The 18289-nt window shown below is 31.7% G+C and overlaps 3 protein-coding genes across 3 annotated transcripts; 2 read left to right on the top strand and 1 right to left on the bottom strand.

Moving 5' to 3' along the window:
* The first annotated feature begins 845 nt into the window (after positions 1–845).
* On the top strand, positions 846–4317 carry LOC137927028 (homeobox protein DTH-1-like). Its single transcript, XM_068770808.1, has 9 exons — positions 846–935; positions 1111–1209; positions 1521–1619; positions 1959–2057; positions 2353–2463; positions 2813–2911; positions 3011–3109; positions 3405–3486; positions 3682–4317. The coding sequence occupies exons 1-9, from the start codon at positions 846–848 to the stop codon at positions 4104–4106; spliced, it is 1203 nt and encodes a 400-aa protein (XP_068626909.1). The 3' UTR covers positions 4107–4317.
* A 3708-nt stretch (positions 4318–8025) lies between these two features.
* On the top strand, positions 8026–9418 carry LOC137925875 (protein zerknuellt 2-like). The gene is made up of 3 exons (XM_068769351.1): positions 8026–8062; positions 8661–8745; positions 8935–9418. Exons 1-3 carry the CDS (start codon positions 8030–8032, stop codon positions 9408–9410), a joined length of 594 nt encoding a protein of 197 aa, XP_068625452.1. The 5' UTR covers positions 8026–8029; the 3' UTR covers positions 9411–9418.
* Positions 9419–9831: 413 nt separating this feature from the next.
* On the bottom strand, positions 9832–12229 carry LOC137922689 (uncharacterized). Its single transcript, XM_068765718.1, has 3 exons — positions 11484–12229; positions 11152–11218; positions 9832–11032 (listed from the first exon to the last, which is right to left on the bottom strand). Exons 1-3 carry the CDS (start codon positions 12126–12128, stop codon positions 10092–10094), a joined length of 1653 nt encoding a protein of 550 aa, XP_068621819.1. The 5' UTR covers positions 12129–12229; the 3' UTR covers positions 9832–10091.
* Positions 12230–18289: the final 6060 nt, after the last annotated feature.

Below are 18289 nucleotides of genomic sequence, written 5' to 3'. Positions count from 1 at the left end.
TCCTTCTTAGCAAAAACAAGTACAGTTTTCGAATAGTGAGAGAATTCCGACGCTTTCTAATGAAATGGCTCCGATTGCTGCCAGTAACTTGGCATGCAGATTTCAGGTGGGAAATTTTTTAAATTACCTGTGTTAAATTACGCTCGGTAAAATAAAAACGATGGACTTTGTCAAAAGTAGTATATCATAATTAAACATTTTTTTCATATATGTATGGCTTTTTAAATTGATATATATATATATATATATATATATATATATATATATATATATATATAAATTTAACAAACATCTCGTTGTGTCGGGTAAGTGTTTCTGAAATGGTCGACTCAGCATAGTATAAATCTATAAGAAATTATATACTTTTAAATTATTTACTTTCAAAATTCGAATACGCAATCAAACTGGCGTTCCTTCTTTTTTGCTATTTAAAATAGCGATTCACGGTCTTATCCTGCGTTTTTATATACTTTCCTATTTATTAATTACTATTTAAATTATTTATTTTAGTTTTTCCTTTATAGCAACAAGCACTACAGTCTTCCAATATTGAGAAATTTCCGATGCCACCATATCAAAGGTTTCCAATTGTTGCCAGTAATACCTCAGCATGCACATATCAGGTTAGAAAATTAATTTTAATTTTTTTTATCACTAGTGCTCTAACTCTCTTTATTGTGTAGTTTTGAGTCGGTAAATGAACAGATGAAGAAACACTTTTAACTAAATGCTTCGTAAACTTTGTCCAAGGTAGTATATTATAATTAAAAACCGACATGTTCTTGGATACAACTCGCGTCAACGTTTGTAAGCAAACTACCCGTTGTGTCGACAGTATTTCCGAAATGGAATCGACGCACTACAGTTATACAAGAAATTATACACCTTTTCAAAATTCGAATACGCAATCAATCTGGCCACTTGGGTATAATAATGTAAGTTGTGCCTCAGAGTGTTGGTTCTAAACCAAAATTATTCAGTGTGATAATATTCCGTTTTACTTTTTAAAATAGCGATGCTCGGAGTTATCGAGAATTTTTTTATGATTCTATGTGGCAAGTTAAATAAATAAGTATAAGAAATTTATATGCTTAATTTCTTTTCCTTTAGCATCAAGAATTACAGTCTCCCAGTGTCGCCAAATTTCCGATGCCCTCATACCAAAGGCCTTCGATTGTTTCCAATAGTATCTCAGGATACATGTATCAGGTAAGAAAATTACTCTTATTTTTTTGTGTGCTATAACCCTATTTTAGAGTAGGTAAAGAAGAAAGATGGAAAAGTATTATTTCAACTGTGTTTTAGTTTTCAAAACTTGAACGCGCATTCCGACTGATTACCGGGATGTTAGAATGTAAGCCGAGAGTTGTTATTTTGGTTGTAAACCAGAATTGTTAAATGTATTCATTTTCTTTTTAAAATGGCGATGGTCGATATTATCGAGCATATTTATATACTTTCATATTAATTTAACTTAGTATCTGTAAGGAAGTGATTTATTTGATTCTTTTCCTTTACAGCAACAACATATACAGTCTCCCGGTATTGAGAATTTTGAGATGCCCTCATATCAAAGGCCTCCGATTGTTGCCAGTAATAACTCAGTATACATTTGTCAGGTGGGAAAAGTACTTTTAATTTTTTATTATTAACTTTATTATAACCCTCCTAAATGTGTAGTTTAGACTCAGTAAAAAAAGAAGGAAAAATAACCTGGATACTCCGTTAAAATTGTTTTAAATCTGTATTTTAGTTTTTTAAATTCGAAAACACAAACTGGCTACTGGGACATTACAGTGTAATATAAATGTGTTTTTATTTGTTCTACACCAATTTTTGTTAAGTACCAATTTTTAAAAAACGGTGATATACGATCACATCGAGCATATTTTTATACATTCATATTGATTTAATTTGTATGTATAAGTAGGTTACTAAATTGATTTTTTCCTTTACAGCAACAACAGGCTCAGACTTCCAATATTGAGAATATTCCGATGTCCTCATATCAGAGGCCTTCGGTTATTGCTGGTAATAACTCTATACGCAATCATCAGGTGAGAATTAATTACTTTTTATTGCGTGTATTATATCTATTCAAAATGTGTTATTTAGACTCGGTAAAATAGAAACCGAAGAAAATATACTTTATTTATAATCTGTTTTTTAGTTTTCAATTTTTGAATACACATTCAATGTGGCTTCAGTGTTGTTTCTTAATCAAAATTGTTTAGTGTGATATTTTTCTTTTCAAAAAAGTGAAGGTCGCTCATATCGATCATATTTGTATATTTTCTTGTCGATTTAATTTGTAACGTAAGAAAGTTATTAATGTTATTTTTTCCTTCACAGCAACAACAGGCACAGTCTTCCAATATTGAGAATTGTCCGATGCCTTCATATCAAAGGCCCCTTAATGTTACCAACTGTACCAACCAATGTAACTCAACTTGCAATTATCAGGTGAGAAAATTACTAATAACTTTTATTACGTGTGTTATAACCCCCTAATACTTGTAGTTTGGAGTCAGTAGAAAAACAGATAGAAGATGGAGAGACCATTCGGTTAAATGTATTTTTTCATTTGTTTTTTACTTTTCAAAATTCGATTACATAATCATACTGGATACCGGGATGTTACATTGTCAATCGAGTATTTTTGTATTGGTTCTAAACTTAAATTCCTTAGTGTAATAATTTTCTTGTCAAAATGGCTTTAGTCATGATCGACTCGATCTGGCATATTTGTATACATTCATATTTCTTTAATTCATATGTATAAGGAAGTTAAGTAAGTTTTTTTTGTTTACAGCAAACACAAGCACAGTCTTCCAATATTGCGAATTTTCAGATGCCCTCACATCAAAGGCCTCTAAATGTTGCCAGTAGTAACATAGTATACATGTACCAGGTGAGAAATTTACTTTTAAATTCGTTTATTACCTGTGTATTACAAAACAATCTTAAATAAGTAGTTTCAACTATTTATGTAATTTTTTTTCATTTGTAGGAACAATTAGTACAGTCTTCTAATATTGAGAATATTCCGAAGCCCACAAATCAAAAGCATCCGATTGTTGTCAGTAATAACTCGGAAAGCAGATATCAGGTGAGAAAAGATCTCTTTGTTTCTATTACGTGTGTTATAACCCTCCTAAGCGATTGGTTTAGGCTCACAAAAAAAACAGACAGAAATATACTTTAACCGAATGCTTCGGTAACTTTGTCAACAGTAATATAATATAATTGAAAACAGTCATGGTCCCTGATACAACGCATGTTGACGATTCTAAGCAAGCATTGATTGTTTTTCTAGTCACATCAAGTGAATATTTACGGATATCTGTATTTATTAATAAGAATATATATCAAAACCACTAAATTGATACATTTTTAAATTTCAGTTGAATCAAACTGGCAGAGATAAGGAACGTTTTACGGGCTTGGATATTCTTAATGTTAAAAGACAGCGGGCGCAATACTCACGTAAGTAAACTTGAAACATTTTTTACCTAACCTAACCTAATAGAACATGTTAATACATTTTTGGGAGTTATTTATTACTTTTTGATATTGTTTGTTGCAGTAACAGGATTTTTATTTTTGGTTATAATACAAATTTCATACTTTCGAAACAAACATTTTTTTAAATGTAAGTTAAAGCTTTTTTTATTATTTTAGGTCCGAAATTACAACAGAGTGTTAAGGATCGCAAAAACAGAACTGTGCTCAACGCTGAACAAGTATTTACGTTAGAAAAGATATTCCACGAAAAGCCTTACATTAGCATACCAGAAAGGCTAGAATTGACAGAAAAATTGAATATAAGGGAACAAGAAATAAGTAGGTGGTTTGAAAACCAGCGACGATTATTTGGTTACAAAGAATCGGTGCCGACAGTAAGTACAGGTTCTTCCGAAAATGTTGTTGAGCGGAAATTCGACTTGGAACATGTCGAATCCATAATGCGTACACCTGATAAAGATGGATACGTAACTCTGGATGAAAAGGCCATTACAGAATTAATGACGGCCATCGAGGAGGTTATACCGGATATTAATTGGGAGAACTTGAATGACGAAATTACCAGTAATATTAATATTTAACATTATATTCCTCCAGTAAACAATCAGGATGAAGAATACAAAGTTGTTTGTTTACGAAAACGGAACCTAGGAAGCCCGATGAGTCCTTGAAACGATTGTTTGATCTTTAAAACATGATTCTTAAATAAGTTATGATTTAAGTGTATTTTTAATGAGTATTTCGTTTTGTAATAAATTGTCAATTATAAATATACAATGTACCATTTGACTATGAGCGTTATTATATAACATTTTAATAAAATATTGAATAACAAATGTGTTTATATTTAACCTTATCTTGACATGAATCCAGTACGAGCCCGGGGAGGAACCTCCTTTTGGACTGTCTTAATTTTTCTATAATTGTTGTATTGGTCAAAAACTGAATTTTAAATTAATTAATCAGGAATTAATTTTTGATGTAGTTTCATTTGTAACAAACTGATTTTACTTCTAAAAATATTAATTTACGTTTGCAGATAAACAAAAAATGTACATGGAATAAATGTTCAGATGGAAGTGAAAGTCCTAATTTAATTAAGTTGTTATTTAAATATTTATTTGTTTAACAACGTACTTATTACACCACGCATATTCATGTCGGCTTGTAGAGTGAATTGGCAAAAGAAACTTTTCTTACAGTGTGCTTATATGGACATTTGCAAGGTATTACATTAACGATAAATGTCCCCCACTGTCTAGTATTAATATATGTATATTTTGCTTCAGTTCGAGGTCACCAACGACTAAAGGTTTTTGGCCTAGATCTCTTTACAGTTAAGCTGTTGTGATGTTACATCAATATACAAAACCTATTTTACTTTATATATGTATGTATAAGAGATTTTCGCTATATTCTGACTCCTAAGGATATGTTTGGAACTATAGAAACAAGAGACTTGAAATTTAGTACGAGTATTCGTTATGCCGAATAGAACTCAATCAAGATCGAAATTTACGAAATTCTACCCTCAAGATGGTTGTGAAAGCGTTCATTAAATAATTTGCATATGTTTTAAGTATAAGTATAAAAATTGAAAAGAATATTTTTTTTTTTAATGAAAAAATTACTAAGAACGTTTTTTATGAAATAACATTTACAAAAGGCAGCGCAGAGAGGCACCTTGTTTACAATATTCGTTAATCAGAAAAATGTTAAGCTAAAATAACCTTAAAACTTGTACAAGCTGACATGTCAAGCCAAAAAATTTACAAGTGCGTAAATAAAAGGCGGTTTAATAAAAAAAATGTTTGTATTGCAGCACCTTTATGTCTACTTTCTACAATTTACAACTTCTATGTATCTACAATATAAAAATAAGCAGCCTATGACCACAAAAACAATAGTGCAAAATTACTCGGAAAAATATTTTACATTGTTTTGCGCTACCTGGCCCATTGTTATCAATTGTCGGCGAATTAAAGAGTTGACCAATTGACGAAACAAAGTATTAAAACTGTTACCAGTTACTTATTGTTTCTTTTAAATACCTCAACCACAACGGTATAAATATCCAGAAGGTAGTAGAGGTCCTAATTTAATTTAATTGCAAGTTATATATAAGCTGTCAGAAAATGCTAAAATAACGGCAATACATTATCTCTATCCTAGTCAATTAATTTACATACATAACTTAAATATTAAGCTTTTTATGTCTTACTTCAAAAGTCAATATCTTTTATCCATCTAGGAATATAAAAATAATCAGCTTTTGATCACAAAACAATTGTGCAAAATTACTTATAAAAAATTTTAACTTTCTTTTGCGCTACCTGGGCCACTGTTGTAAATTGTTGGTAATTTAAGGGTTTGAGGAATTGAAGGAACAAAATGCTAAAACATTGGCCTATTCTAGGAAACTTATTATTTCTTTGATAAAACTTAACCACAACGGTATATATATTCAGAAGGCAGTAAAGGTCTTAATTCAATTTAGTTGCAAGTTACATATTAACTGTCAGAAAACTCAAAAATAACGGCAATACATTATCTCTATCCTAGTCAATTGATTTACATACATAGCTTTAAAATTAAGTTTGTTCCAGTTACAAAATTATTATTTCGTTATAAATGTAATTTTTATGGCAAAGATTACTGATGGTACTCTGCTTAGTTTGAGGGCAAAATATACACAGTACTGCTTATATTCACCTCTTAAGTCTTTTAGTTAAAGATAATTATTATCTTTCACCAATTGTTACATAAATTTTATTTTGTTGATTCAACTTAATTTCGACGCTGAACGCAGGCCGCCTCCGACTTTTCTTATTGGAAATCAATGATGGTGATGGGTGGTGGACTTACATTATGGCTAATAACTAGAAAACCTATATATTATTTATAATTTACTTATATGAAGTTAAAATGATATCACTCATTTCATTAGAGACAGCGTCTTTCATAAAGAAATACAGATTCGATATAGAATGACATATATATAAAATATATAGAATATATTCGGGTTTTCGCTGGGAGATCGAATCAGTAATGAGGAGCACAAGAATCAGGATCACTGACGTAGCTCAAAGAATTATTCGTCTGAAGTCGCAGTAGGCGGAGTACATTACTCGTGCTACCGATGTCTGTTGGGGTAAAGTCGTGGATAGTCGATAGATGCGGCCAGTGAAATGTCGTTCATTGAGTCCGTCTTTGCGGGAAGCCTATGCTTTGCAGTGGTTATTTATTGGCTAAAAAGAAGAAGACATACTTATTCGGTCTTCTGAATGCTTATCACCGACGGCAATTCCAGGTGCCCTTGTACGTGAATGTTAATCATGAACTAGTAAATGCTGCGATCTCAAGGAGACGACTCCCGCGACTCCCACTCCTCTCTGTGGAGCAATCTAAACAATCTAAGAGTTCGGCGGCCTCCCAATCCGTTGAAACTTTAATATGAGGCCGGTCGAGCCAAGGCTACCAGGGAAACCTCTTGCTTCGCTACGGTTTTAGTCTAGATGCTCACTGCGCTTTACAACCAGGATCGTGAAAAGTTTTTAAGACGAACAATGACGACTTATTAGAATGAAAAAATTGGTTTAATTAAATATTGTAACTAAAATAAAATTATTAAAGGTTTATTTTTTTCTTGTTGTAAATTATTTTTAAATTTATATTACATTAATAACGAGTTTTATTTCCAAAATAACTTAATAAAATAACGAAGAGCAAGACACATTGTTTAATATTGTCTTGTTTTATTTTAATCTATACTCATATAAATGTAGATTGAAGTTTAAAGATTAATATTATTAATTAATAAGCAGGTTTTAGGCAGTATTGGTATAAAATTCAAAAAAATAATTGTGTTACCGACTTTTGCCTTATCAGCAAATTTATGAATTCAAGACCAACTCTTACGGGCGTAAAGAGAGCAGCTATTTAATAAGAACACCACAGCCATTGTGTTTTAACGAATTTGGACATTCTTTAAGTTTTTTTTTATGAATAAATGAATCACATATTGCTTTGTATATGTTTTTGACATACGATTTTTTTTAATTTAGCGCTTTTATAATTGACTTCAACTTTAAACTTTTATTTGTTGCATTTAAGAATATGAGATAAAAGTATCACAAATTATTGTTCAAAATATATCTGCGAAAATATTATATTTTGTTAGCATTACCTGCTCCGTTGTTTTCAATTGTTAGCAAATAAAAGAATTAACTAACTACAGAAACAAAAGGTGTATAGTTTACCACTTCTACGAAATTTGTGTTTTATATTACTCGACCATTCTTATTAGGAAAACTGCACCTTAATGACGTTATCCTAGTAAACAAAGTAATTAGATTTAATCCCTTTTGGTAATCAGGTAAACGTTGTCAATACAAAGTATTGGTAGAAGGGGTGTTTTCGCTAATGAGTTTTAAAAATTGTACAGGTATAAAAGGTTTGTACAGTTGTTGAATATTACCAATCCAACTCGGTGCACTTTAATGAAATGTTCTCTAGTTGCGTCAGCAGTGTTTATATTGTAAGTTGTGCTTTTAAGTATTGGTTCTAAATCAACTTAGTTTAATTTCATAGTTTTTAATATACTTTCATATTTAATTAATTTAGAGGTGTATGAAAGTTTTTTTTTCATTATTTATTTGATTTTCTTTCGTTTTACCATCGACAAATAGTATTTTGATAGTGACGAATTTTGTACGGCATCTTATTAAAAAAGCTCCGATTATTGCCTGTTACTCGACATATAAGTATCAGGTAAGAAAACTACTTTTACTTGTTTATTATCAGTGTTTTAAAACTTTCGATGTTTGTAGTTTTGTCTCGTTAAAAAAAGAAAGAAAGGGCAGAAAAAGAGTTTTTACCTAATGCAACGATAATTTATTAAAATAGATAGATAATAGATAGAGATCCATTGATATTTTAATTAAAAAGTAACATATTTCTGATCTGAATTCATAAATGTGTATGTTGTAACAGCATATTGTCGTTTCTAAGCATATTTTCAATTTTTTAATTCTAAATCAGGAATTGAAACAGAGCCGGCATTTTTACGATTATCTATATTGATTAATAACAACGGTTTCTTCAAACTAGTTTATTAATTTTTTTAAAAATTTCAGGTGAATCAATCTGGCAGAGATATGAAACATATGCCGTGCTTAGATGATCCTAATAATATTAAAAGACAGCGGGTGCATTATTTACGTAAGTAAACTTTACACGTATTTAATCAAAATCATAATAAATGTATTAATATAGGTTGGGTACCATTCTGTTTATTTCTTTATTTGTAGGAGTACTACAAATACCATACATTCGAAATAATAGAATTTTAATACTTCAGATATCAACTTTTACAGAAGTCTCAACTTAAAGTTGAATTGTTTGTTTCAGGTCCACGATCACATCAAGGTATAACGACGAGCAAACGCAGAACTGTGTTCAATTCTGAACAAGTTTTAACATTGGAAAAAGTATTTAACAAAACACCCTATATTAGTAGGCAAGAAAGGCTAGAATTGGAAGAAAAATTGAACATAAGTGAACGAGTGATACGAGTGTGGTTTCAGAATCGACGACGGTCCAAAACACGTTCACCCGATAAACATGGATACGTTAAAACAGATGAAAAGGCTATGAAACAATTGACAACGGCTGTCGACTTGAGTATGCCGGACATTAGACTGGATGAAAAATGCATGAATTTTAATGGCCAACCTGCTGATATCTTTTTGGATTATGAACCTATTTCCTCAGTAAGTGATCATGATAAAGAAGACGAAGTTATTACTTTACAAAAATGGGAACCATATGATCCTGAAGCGTCGTTAAGACGATTATTTGATATTCAGAGCATGACCATTAATTAAGTGTTACTAGGCTGTAGAGATTGGTTTTTATTAAAATGCGCCACTGAAATAACATAATACAATTATTTCATTTTGTGGACTTTAAACAAATCAAAAATTTACTTATGTGAAGTAAACTTTTGATTTGTTTTTTATTTTGTTAATTATAAATAAACAATGTACTAATTAACTCACGATTTTTATTTAAAAAAAATTGAATAAAAATGTAGAACAATAAGGTTTTCTTTTCCTATTTTGACATGATTAAAGTGAGAATATTTTAAGAACAATATATTAATTTAGTAAGGAGGTTTCGAACAGAATTAATTAAAAATTTAATACATAACTATTTTAGCGATTATGTTGTTATTACATTCGCAAAAAACTCATTGGAGGGATTCAAGAGTACCTAATAATAGAATTTGTAAAGAAAATAATTCACCACAGCCAAAGTGTTTTAATGGACACTTAATAACACGTCATAAGCTAAGTGATATACTCACCTGCGACTCCGCGAGTCATCTCAAGAGCGGTTGTCTCCTAACCCATATTCCGAAGCAAGGAATGGTCGTCAGCAAAGACGTCTATGTGTACTTCGGATGACCGCGAAGAGATCATTTAATTAATAAAAAAAAAACAACATTATAAGGTCTATGTTAAGGCACCCAACGTAGATATATATATACAAAGCTACAAGAAAATTTACAAAGAAATATAGGATGAGTATTTGTTATTGGCAGCAGCGCTAGGGTTTTGACTATTTGCCTCGGATGTTGCCAAATATGAAAAATAGGTGTCCTGTGTGAATGGCAGATTCGTATTCCTGGTTTGTAAATTTAAGTTGTCCTCGTAGGTTGGCGTAACCGTCGTTGGAATTGGTGCATTAAATGCGTAAGTTTCTGTGGTAGTTGGATGAACGACGACTCCGCTTGACAATGTACTGTAGTACGAGGAACCGGCCGAATAACGCGTCATGTCTTCGTTTAATTTTAAGTTAACTCCGTTTGGCACGTAGCTATCCGAAGGTAATGACGATAGAGCATTCGAATTCGGTTGCAGTGAATCATCGTTAGCGTAACGATAAACCTCAGACATGGGTGAGTAAGGCGCTCTACTCGTTCCCGCACAATAGTACGATGAATATGACAAGTTGGGTGTATAAGAAGGTAGCTCTACAGTACTTTGTGGCCCTTTAATAACGGTTTTCAAGGAATTAATTGAAGAGTAGTCTGAAGCTCTTGGCAAGGCATCGTTGGATCCAACATAAATTTTATGATGACTTGCGTGACTGTCTGTGAGTAATCTTCTATGGCGATCGTGACCTCCACAACTTCTACCGTGGCTCATCTTGTGCTCTTGACTGGGTGATAATTCTTTAGAACTTGAAGGGCTATTGTCGTCAACCGAAGAAGACGGCTTATTGTTTTTGTTATCTTTCTTATATTTCATTCTTCTGTTCTGAAACCATATTTTAATTTGGCGTTCCGAAAGTTGTAGATAATTAGCGAGCTCGATGCGTCTTGGACGGCAGAGATAACGGTTTTGGTGGAACTCATTTTCTAATTCAACTAACTGTGAGCTCGTATACGCCGTACGGGCACGCTTTGTGAATCCTTTTTGATAAGACGTATCTGATGACATGTCTGAAAGGTTTTATAATTTTACTCTTAGTATTTAGGTTTTACATTTTTTGATTAAAAACATGTAAATGAAGAAATATCTATATATTGTGTTATAATAAATGATAATATTTGCATCATACCGTTCGATAAAGATGAAGCAGCGCTGATAGCGGAGTTATTTAACGCCGAAGGAGATTTATTCCAGTTCTGTAATAACACGTAACGTTTGAAGAAAAATTGCAAGCACTCAAGTAAAATACAACCGTCTTGTTAAATGTTTAAGAACACAATAAGTTAACTGTAGCTATTCTTTAATTACTTGTATCTATAACCAAATTAAATGTCCATTAAAAATCCGGTTGGTCTGTGGTAAATCACAGTTTCGACAATAGTTAAATAGATAAGCTTGCTATGCGACTTTAATTGGTATAGTGGTAGTATTAAGTTGTACAATTCCAAAGTATGCATTTACCTGGTTGTGGAAAGTGGACTCATTTAAATCGTTGACGTTCCTTATGGCGTCTTTTACAACGTCGTTGTCTAAACCGCTTCTATGGTGACATCGTACAGGTTCATTAGGCAAATAGTTTCTATCGTAAGTACCTGCAATTTGTACGTTAGGACTTGCGAATAAATTATCGTTATGGTTTACACAATCATCGGATGTAACTTCTTCTGTTCCTGATCCATAGTTATTATGTGGGCTGTTGCTTACATTTTCATAGTTTGGTATTTGGTAATCATATCTTGGTTCTAAATCTTCCTGTACATTAGAAGCGTTGTACGATTGGTGTAGTCCAAGAATATCGTGGATGCTAAAGCCAGTGGAGTCCCTAGAGTTGTAGTCTTGTGAGAATGTATTAGATATAACGTTTAGCACTTCTGATTTACAATCCGTGTATATATTTTCTGGAGCACTATAATTTACTCCATCGGATAAGATATCTTCAACTCCGTGAGAGGTAAGGGTGTTTACTTTATAATCGTTTTTTTGTGGATCGTCTATTTCAAGGCTAGGATTGTACTGAGGCAGTATCGTACTGGAAAAGTCGGACTCGGCCGAGTCTTCGGAATCTTCTGACAGCAAACTTGGCGGTGATGGAGTGCAAGAAGACATTTTAACACAAATAAATTGTTAGAAAACCGGAAGTATTAACTTTTCTTCTGTTATAATGTAATTCGTTACAATGTAATTGATACACAAACACTATACACTAAAACGACCGTACCGTTAAAGATTTGTTTACTAAATGCTTTTTCTTCACCTGAATGTCGTTAATTTGGTAATGACTTTGTACGTCAGTGTGGTTTATAGTGACAGGGGCGATTTGTTTGTGTGTGTCCGATAAGGCGGACATACCGGGTCTCCTCCGATAATAAACGAACACAAGATAAAAGTTTAAAATATATCTCAATAGCTAAAAGGCCTGTTGTAGCTTATACAAAACTAGATATTTGGGTCTCGGTTACTGATTATTCGAGTGCGATTTGTTTCCATGTTCAACCTTCATCCCTTACAAAATTCTCATTATTAGGCAAAAAGACTATCTAAATCGCAATTGCTTTCTAAGTATGAGCGTGTTTTTTTGATGGAGAAAGAAGTGACTTGTTTAAAAATACCCGAAAGAAGTGACGTGTTTAAAAAGTTAACAAGTTGCGTAATAATACAGAATGTTATGTGGATGAAATGTTTCTTGAATTTCATTTTATTGGAAATCGATTATCGTACTATTTTTTAACTTCTCCGTATATTTTAATTTAATTGTACATCTAACAAAATATACGAAAAATTAAACGTATTTTTTTGTCGCCATACCGATTTATTATTGGTCTGCGCTTAGTCTAGGTAGTAACAATATAGTTACACCAGGATTTTAAAACAAAATATTACGTTGCATTTAGAACAATCACATGGCTATGCAATTTTATTACGTTCAATTCGTCATCAACGTATAATAAAGTCTCAATTATTTAATTATTCAATTAATATATATATTTGAAATATAAAATTTCTCGAGAATTATCTAAATTACTTTTAGAAGTTTGATTTAAGATATGGAAAGGCGAACATTTTGTTATATATGTTGCACTGGTTTTCCTTCTCTTTTTAAACTTTAAAACCTTTTCCCTCCAATATTTTTACTGTTGAAGCCAATATGCCAAGTCAAACTGTTTTTTTTTATTCAATCATTCAGTAAATAACAAAAATCTTATTTCAGTTTTAAACTTTATTAGAATGTAATGATTAATAAAGCAGCTTTATTGTTAGGTCTTACTGTAGAAGAAAATCACGTAGAAAATTTTATGTGATAAAAATTTTTTAAGACGTTTATTTTGCTCTATGTAGACCGACGACATATTTGAAGTCGCGGCGAGATTGGAAGGCTTCTGAGCTCTTAGATTCTATAGGTGCTCCATAAAGTTACTAGACACAGGAGTTCCCTTGACGAGATCGCTGTATGTTCTCTTGTTGATTATCAGCACTATATTCAAGGGCGCCGGTGACAAACATACAAAAGACCATCTAAGTATGTCTTCTTACTTCTGACCGGCAGGATCAGTCATCGTGGCGATCTTGGGAAGACCTTATGTTAGACCTTATGTTTTGTAATAGGCATCTATCGGCTGGAAAAAAAAGAAGATTTGGAACACATGACACGTTGTTCACTTACAGACGTATGAATTCCCTTCAGCATTCTTGTACAAGGTGTCTGGAACTTGTAAACCCTCGCATTAATAGTACTTTTTGAGTACGTAATTTTTAAGGCTCACTTCCTCCTATAACAGTTTGCAGACTGCTAAACATGCACATTTTTTATGACTGAACCATGTCATTCAAAAGAATTGCTGGCTTTTATATACTTTCTATTGTTTAATTGCTGCATAATTTGCTTTCGTTTATGTGTTTGTTTTGTTTCACGTTGTTTGTTAATAGATTAAATTAGTAAAACTGTTTTCTGACATGAATGTATCAACTAGTTGTAAGATTTGCTGTAATGTTTTCCGTTATCAACATGTTGTTTGTTACTTTATTATGTTTCATTTAAAATAAAATGTACAAGTGAGTAATAAAGTGGTATTTGATATAATTGCTCCAAAAGATGTATAAGGATAAATATTTTTCAATTTTGTATGTTTTAAACATTTTGTGTCTCAGTATTAAGGTTGATAGGTATTTTAAAAACTAGGTAGCGATACGACAAAACCACAATTAGTTACGTAGGCGATTCGAACGTTATGTAGGTCTCGTATCTACACGATATGAAACTCGTTAAGATAACTTTAAATCTGTGGTGATATAAATTTATATTTTTTTAATAAATCTTAGCCGGTCGAAATGGTTTACTGTTTAAAACCTATGTTAAATTCTATTATTAATAAGCTTCGTCAATACTTAGGTAACTACTACAATGATCATTTAATTAATAATTTTACTATATAAAAATTAATTAATTAGTAGGAATAACAATCAAAGCTACTTTACTGTTTGCCGGGTGCAAGCGAAAATTATATATATATTTCGGTACCATCAACTTATACGCTTGTAATTTCCTTAAAAGCAAAATGCATTAGTCAGAGTTTCTGTGTAACAATCGTTGCATTTAAATAGTTGGTTATAATTGTAAAAAAAGTTAATGCAAACATTTTTTATATTTTTACAAAATGTAGGTGTTAAAATAAATAACTTTCGATTAATAAATACAGCAACCAAATTTGGCAACTCAAGTTGACCTTATGTTTTCTTCCCAGAGGACATCTTGAACACACAAGTTAATTCTTGGCGATTTTTGCGCTCGAATATTTAAGATTTAAGAGTGTGGGAAAAGCGGTTTAATTTGTTAATAAGGTAAGCAAAAAAGTAAAAGATATTGCAAGGATATGATTAACGCAATAACAACGGCAATACGCTTATGCCTTATGTGTTTTAACGAAAACTGAAATATTGGTGGAAAAAATCTCAATATCTATTAAAACCACGTTTAATTTGAATTGATTAACTAAAAAGAAATCGCACTTTAAGTAATAACATTAAAAATAACCATAGACACAAATCTGACCTAACCACGTTTTTAGCGTCTAATTAAATCACAATAATGTGCCTAATTGTACCCCATCATTAATTTGACTTATGCATGGGTAATTTTATTAAATATACAGAATCGAATATTATTCTTAGACCGGTGTAAATACTTTATTTATTTTATTTTCACTTTTGTACACCATAGATATGAACTAAAAAAAAAGCGCGCGCGGTGTTATCGCTCGAAGCGATCTTTTTTTGTTAACTTTAGGTTTTTTTATTTTGTTTATGTCATTATTTTATAATTTATAAACAGTGTTAAATAAAAAAATATATAAATATAACGGAAAGAAAAAAAATGTTAACATAAGTATCTTCATTTTTAATTTATGGTAAGTACTGATTTACAGAAAGTTCAATATTGTTCATAAGTTCGCATAATCCTGGATTAAATATTCGTGGTAATTTAAAAATGATTTTTTTCGAGTTAACAACCGGATCAACTTCTGTCTGAAAACCGGATTGTGACGATTTACAATGTTAGTGGATAATACGCTGTCACTAATCCAAAACTAGAAGAGGTTATAGATTTAGATAAAATACTAAAGAACACGAGATTAACGCAAACTATTAATTACTCTAGGCTTATACTGAAAGCTTCAATAATATTGACTTTGTTATAATATAATAATTTAGTTGGAAGGACAAAGTGATGCGTATATTCTCCACTCCTAATCGACTCTAAGCCACAGCTTATCCACTTTTACTTATTCTCATTGTTATTACCAGCAATCCTAATTTCAATTTAAATAAGTTTTATACGATTTTTAAATAAATTTATCAATTCTGTATATTAAATCTATATTAAACCCAAGTGAATTTTTCCTATTTTTGGAAAATGGATTACTATTCATAAGTAGTAACTTTCATCATCATCATTATCATTTAGCCGTACTACGTCATCTGCTGGACATAGTTTACCAATAAAATAGGTATTCCGACGAACCTAACAAGGTCGTCTGTTCTTCTAAAAACGTGCTACGTTACACTTGCAGGACCGTGGCTTCGTCTCCAGAACCATAAGTCCTCAGCGGACATCTATTCTGCGCGTCATGGCCTGCTAACCTGTCAATTTCCTTAATTACATTGCTCACTTTTATTCGTCTATAAATTTCCTTGCTTTCTTTCGTATTCAAGTGTAATAAATAAAAAAACAAAGCATAGAACAATTTTTTAATTACTTCTAGAACTTTCTCATTAAAAATGTTGTTTACGCTCTTGATTCCGCGTGTCGATAGTTCCGAGTCAGCTGCAGGAGTGATGCGTCCCGAGGCCATTGTCGCATTTTGATTAATGCGTTCACTGCGTGAGAGTTTGATGGGTTTGCGGCTTATTTTTATTGCACTAGTCGATGTTGAATAAAACTTGATTTAACGTCGGAACTTTATAACACCGGGTTTGCACAATACTTCGATATGATACGTATAAATAGGTGCTGTGTTAATAACCTTCTATAAAAGCAATTTATTAATTACGGTGTTAGTTATATTTTAATACTTATAGCATATTATAGCATATTACAAAATACACTGGTAAACAAGGTAGCACAGCGGTAGAGGACTGAGTCTTGCGATCGTAGGTCGTGGGTTTGATTCCCGGTATATAACCTCATATAATTCATACTTTGTGCATTAGTTATATAGAATTGCCATTTCCAGAGGATGGGCAACAGCGTCCTTTGCGCACCATAATACCACTCTGTGAGCATCTATAGGCTGAAACGACATGCTATACTATGATTGTAAAGGAAAAGGAAAAATAGTGATCAAATAAATTTTATTGGATTGTGTGTATAAAAACGGGCCAAAAAAACCTTTAATTTCGCATATAAAGCTTGTCCAGTGTGTAATATTTAGAGACTTTTTAATTGTTCGGCTTCAAAGAATACATATTTTTTTTATTTAGAATAATATCCGGTCTTATTGGCAGTACAGGAAAAGTAACTCTATGTAAAATAAAAAATAAATAAAAAAACGGATTCCTTATCGAAAAAAATAAATAAAATAACGGCACTTTGAGTAATCAACGCTTGGATATACCTAAGTTTTAGGAATAGATTTTGTACTTTGATAAATTTAAAATATTTAATAAAAATAGTAAAGTAGCAGTGAAAACGTCAGCAAAATCATTGAATATAATAACGTAACCGTTATACTAATAAATTTCGCTTCTTTTGGACAAAAGCAAACTGGGTAGTTCGAAGTCCCGGAGCTCATAACGTCAAAGCGATGATATATTACGATTTGTTCAAAGGGGACCCTTTTTTGTTCTCGTCGTAATGGTTTCACTTTAATCGACGACGGACAGACATCGTAATACGATTGTTGGTGAGTGGGAAAGAGATGAGAAATAAAGTGCATCTGTTCCCGCCACCAGAGAAAAGTGGTTTGAATATAGTGTCGGAGATGGTAGGCTACCGTCAGCAGTTTGTTGTGAGCAGTGTGATGGTGATGTCTGTGTTCACCGTATCAAAGTTATATTCGTTTCTTAAATATTATTAGAGTTGTATCGGACACGCCTAATTAGTAAGTAATAAGAAAAATACCTAACAATATCGTTTCGAAATTCGTGATATCATTGCGCAATAATTATGATATTGTTTTAATACTAAATTGCTTTATTTAAATAACATTTGAAAGCACGCCATCTTATTTTATGATGAAACACGTATATATGTGAGAGGAAAACAATAATTAGGAAACTAGAACCTTTACAGAAAGGTTTTCACGGCGTGTTAATTCAAAATATTGTTCACAGATGGCACCAGTGGAATTGGTATGTATTTGTTATAAAATTAACAAAATATTACCATATTCTATGTTAAGTCGAAGGCATTTTTAGGTAATAAAATAAAATTTAATTGTTTTTTACATTATTTAAAACGCGTATAACGCCATCTTTGGCACTGCTGCAATAAAGCTCAGAAGCTAATCTGTTTTGCTCGCTTTGCTCGCTAAATTAAAAAAATTGCAAAGTTAGCGTTTATTACAACTATAAACATAGCTTTAAACTTAAGGTCAGTTTAATTTACCGTAACCGTAACTTTATAATTTCAATTTATTTACAACTGCAGTTGTAATTAAAGAATTCCGATGATTTTTGCATCAATATTTCTAAGAAAGAGGATAAACATCTACGTAAGTTTTTATTGAAAAAATTTTAAATGTTTTTTTTTGGAACGGCTCCCGAAACTCTTA

Source organism: Battus philenor, unplaced genomic scaffold (genome assembly GCF_028537555.1).
Source record: "Battus philenor isolate CCGP_79_NKW_IND1 unplaced genomic scaffold, ilBatPhil1.0.hap1 SCAF_10, whole genome shotgun sequence".
Taxonomy (NCBI): domain Eukaryota; kingdom Metazoa; phylum Arthropoda; class Insecta; order Lepidoptera; family Papilionidae; genus Battus; species Battus philenor.
This window is presented reverse-complemented; position numbering and strand designations above follow the sequence as displayed.

Bases quoted from the DNA above. Each gene is read 5' to 3' on its own strand.
- LOC137925875 (XM_068769351.1), top strand. From the start codon at position 8,030: ATGTTCTCTAGTTGCGTCAGCAGTGTTTATATT. The intron at 8,063-8,660 runs GTAAGTTGTGCT...TAAAAATTTCAG, and splicing joins GCGTCAGCAGTGTTTATATT to GTGAATCAATCTGGCAGAGA. The intron at 8,746-8,934 runs GTAAGTAAACTT...TGTTTGTTTCAG, and splicing joins ACAGCGGGTGCATTATTTAC to GTCCACGATCACATCAAGGT.
- LOC137927028 (XM_068770808.1), top strand. From the start codon at position 846: ATGGAATCGACGCACTACAGTTATACAAGAAATTATACACCTTTTCAA. The intron at 936-1,110 runs GTAAGTTGTGCC...CTTTTCCTTTAG, and splicing joins GGCCACTTGGGTATAATAAT to CATCAAGAATTACAGTCTCC. The intron at 2,912-3,010 runs GTGAGAAATTTA...TTTCATTTGTAG, and splicing joins ACATAGTATACATGTACCAG to GAACAATTAGTACAGTCTTC.
- LOC137922689 (XM_068765718.1), bottom strand. From the start codon at position 12,128: ATGTCTTCTTGCACTCCATCACCGCCAAGTTTGCTGTCAGAAGATTCC. The intron at 11,219-11,483 runs GTAAATGCATAC...GTGTTATTACAG, and splicing joins AGTCCACTTTCCACAACCAG to AACTGGAATAAATCTCCTTC. The intron at 11,033-11,151 runs GTATGATGCAAA...AAAACCTTTCAG, and splicing joins TGCTTCATCTTTATCGAACG to ACATGTCATCAGATACGTCT.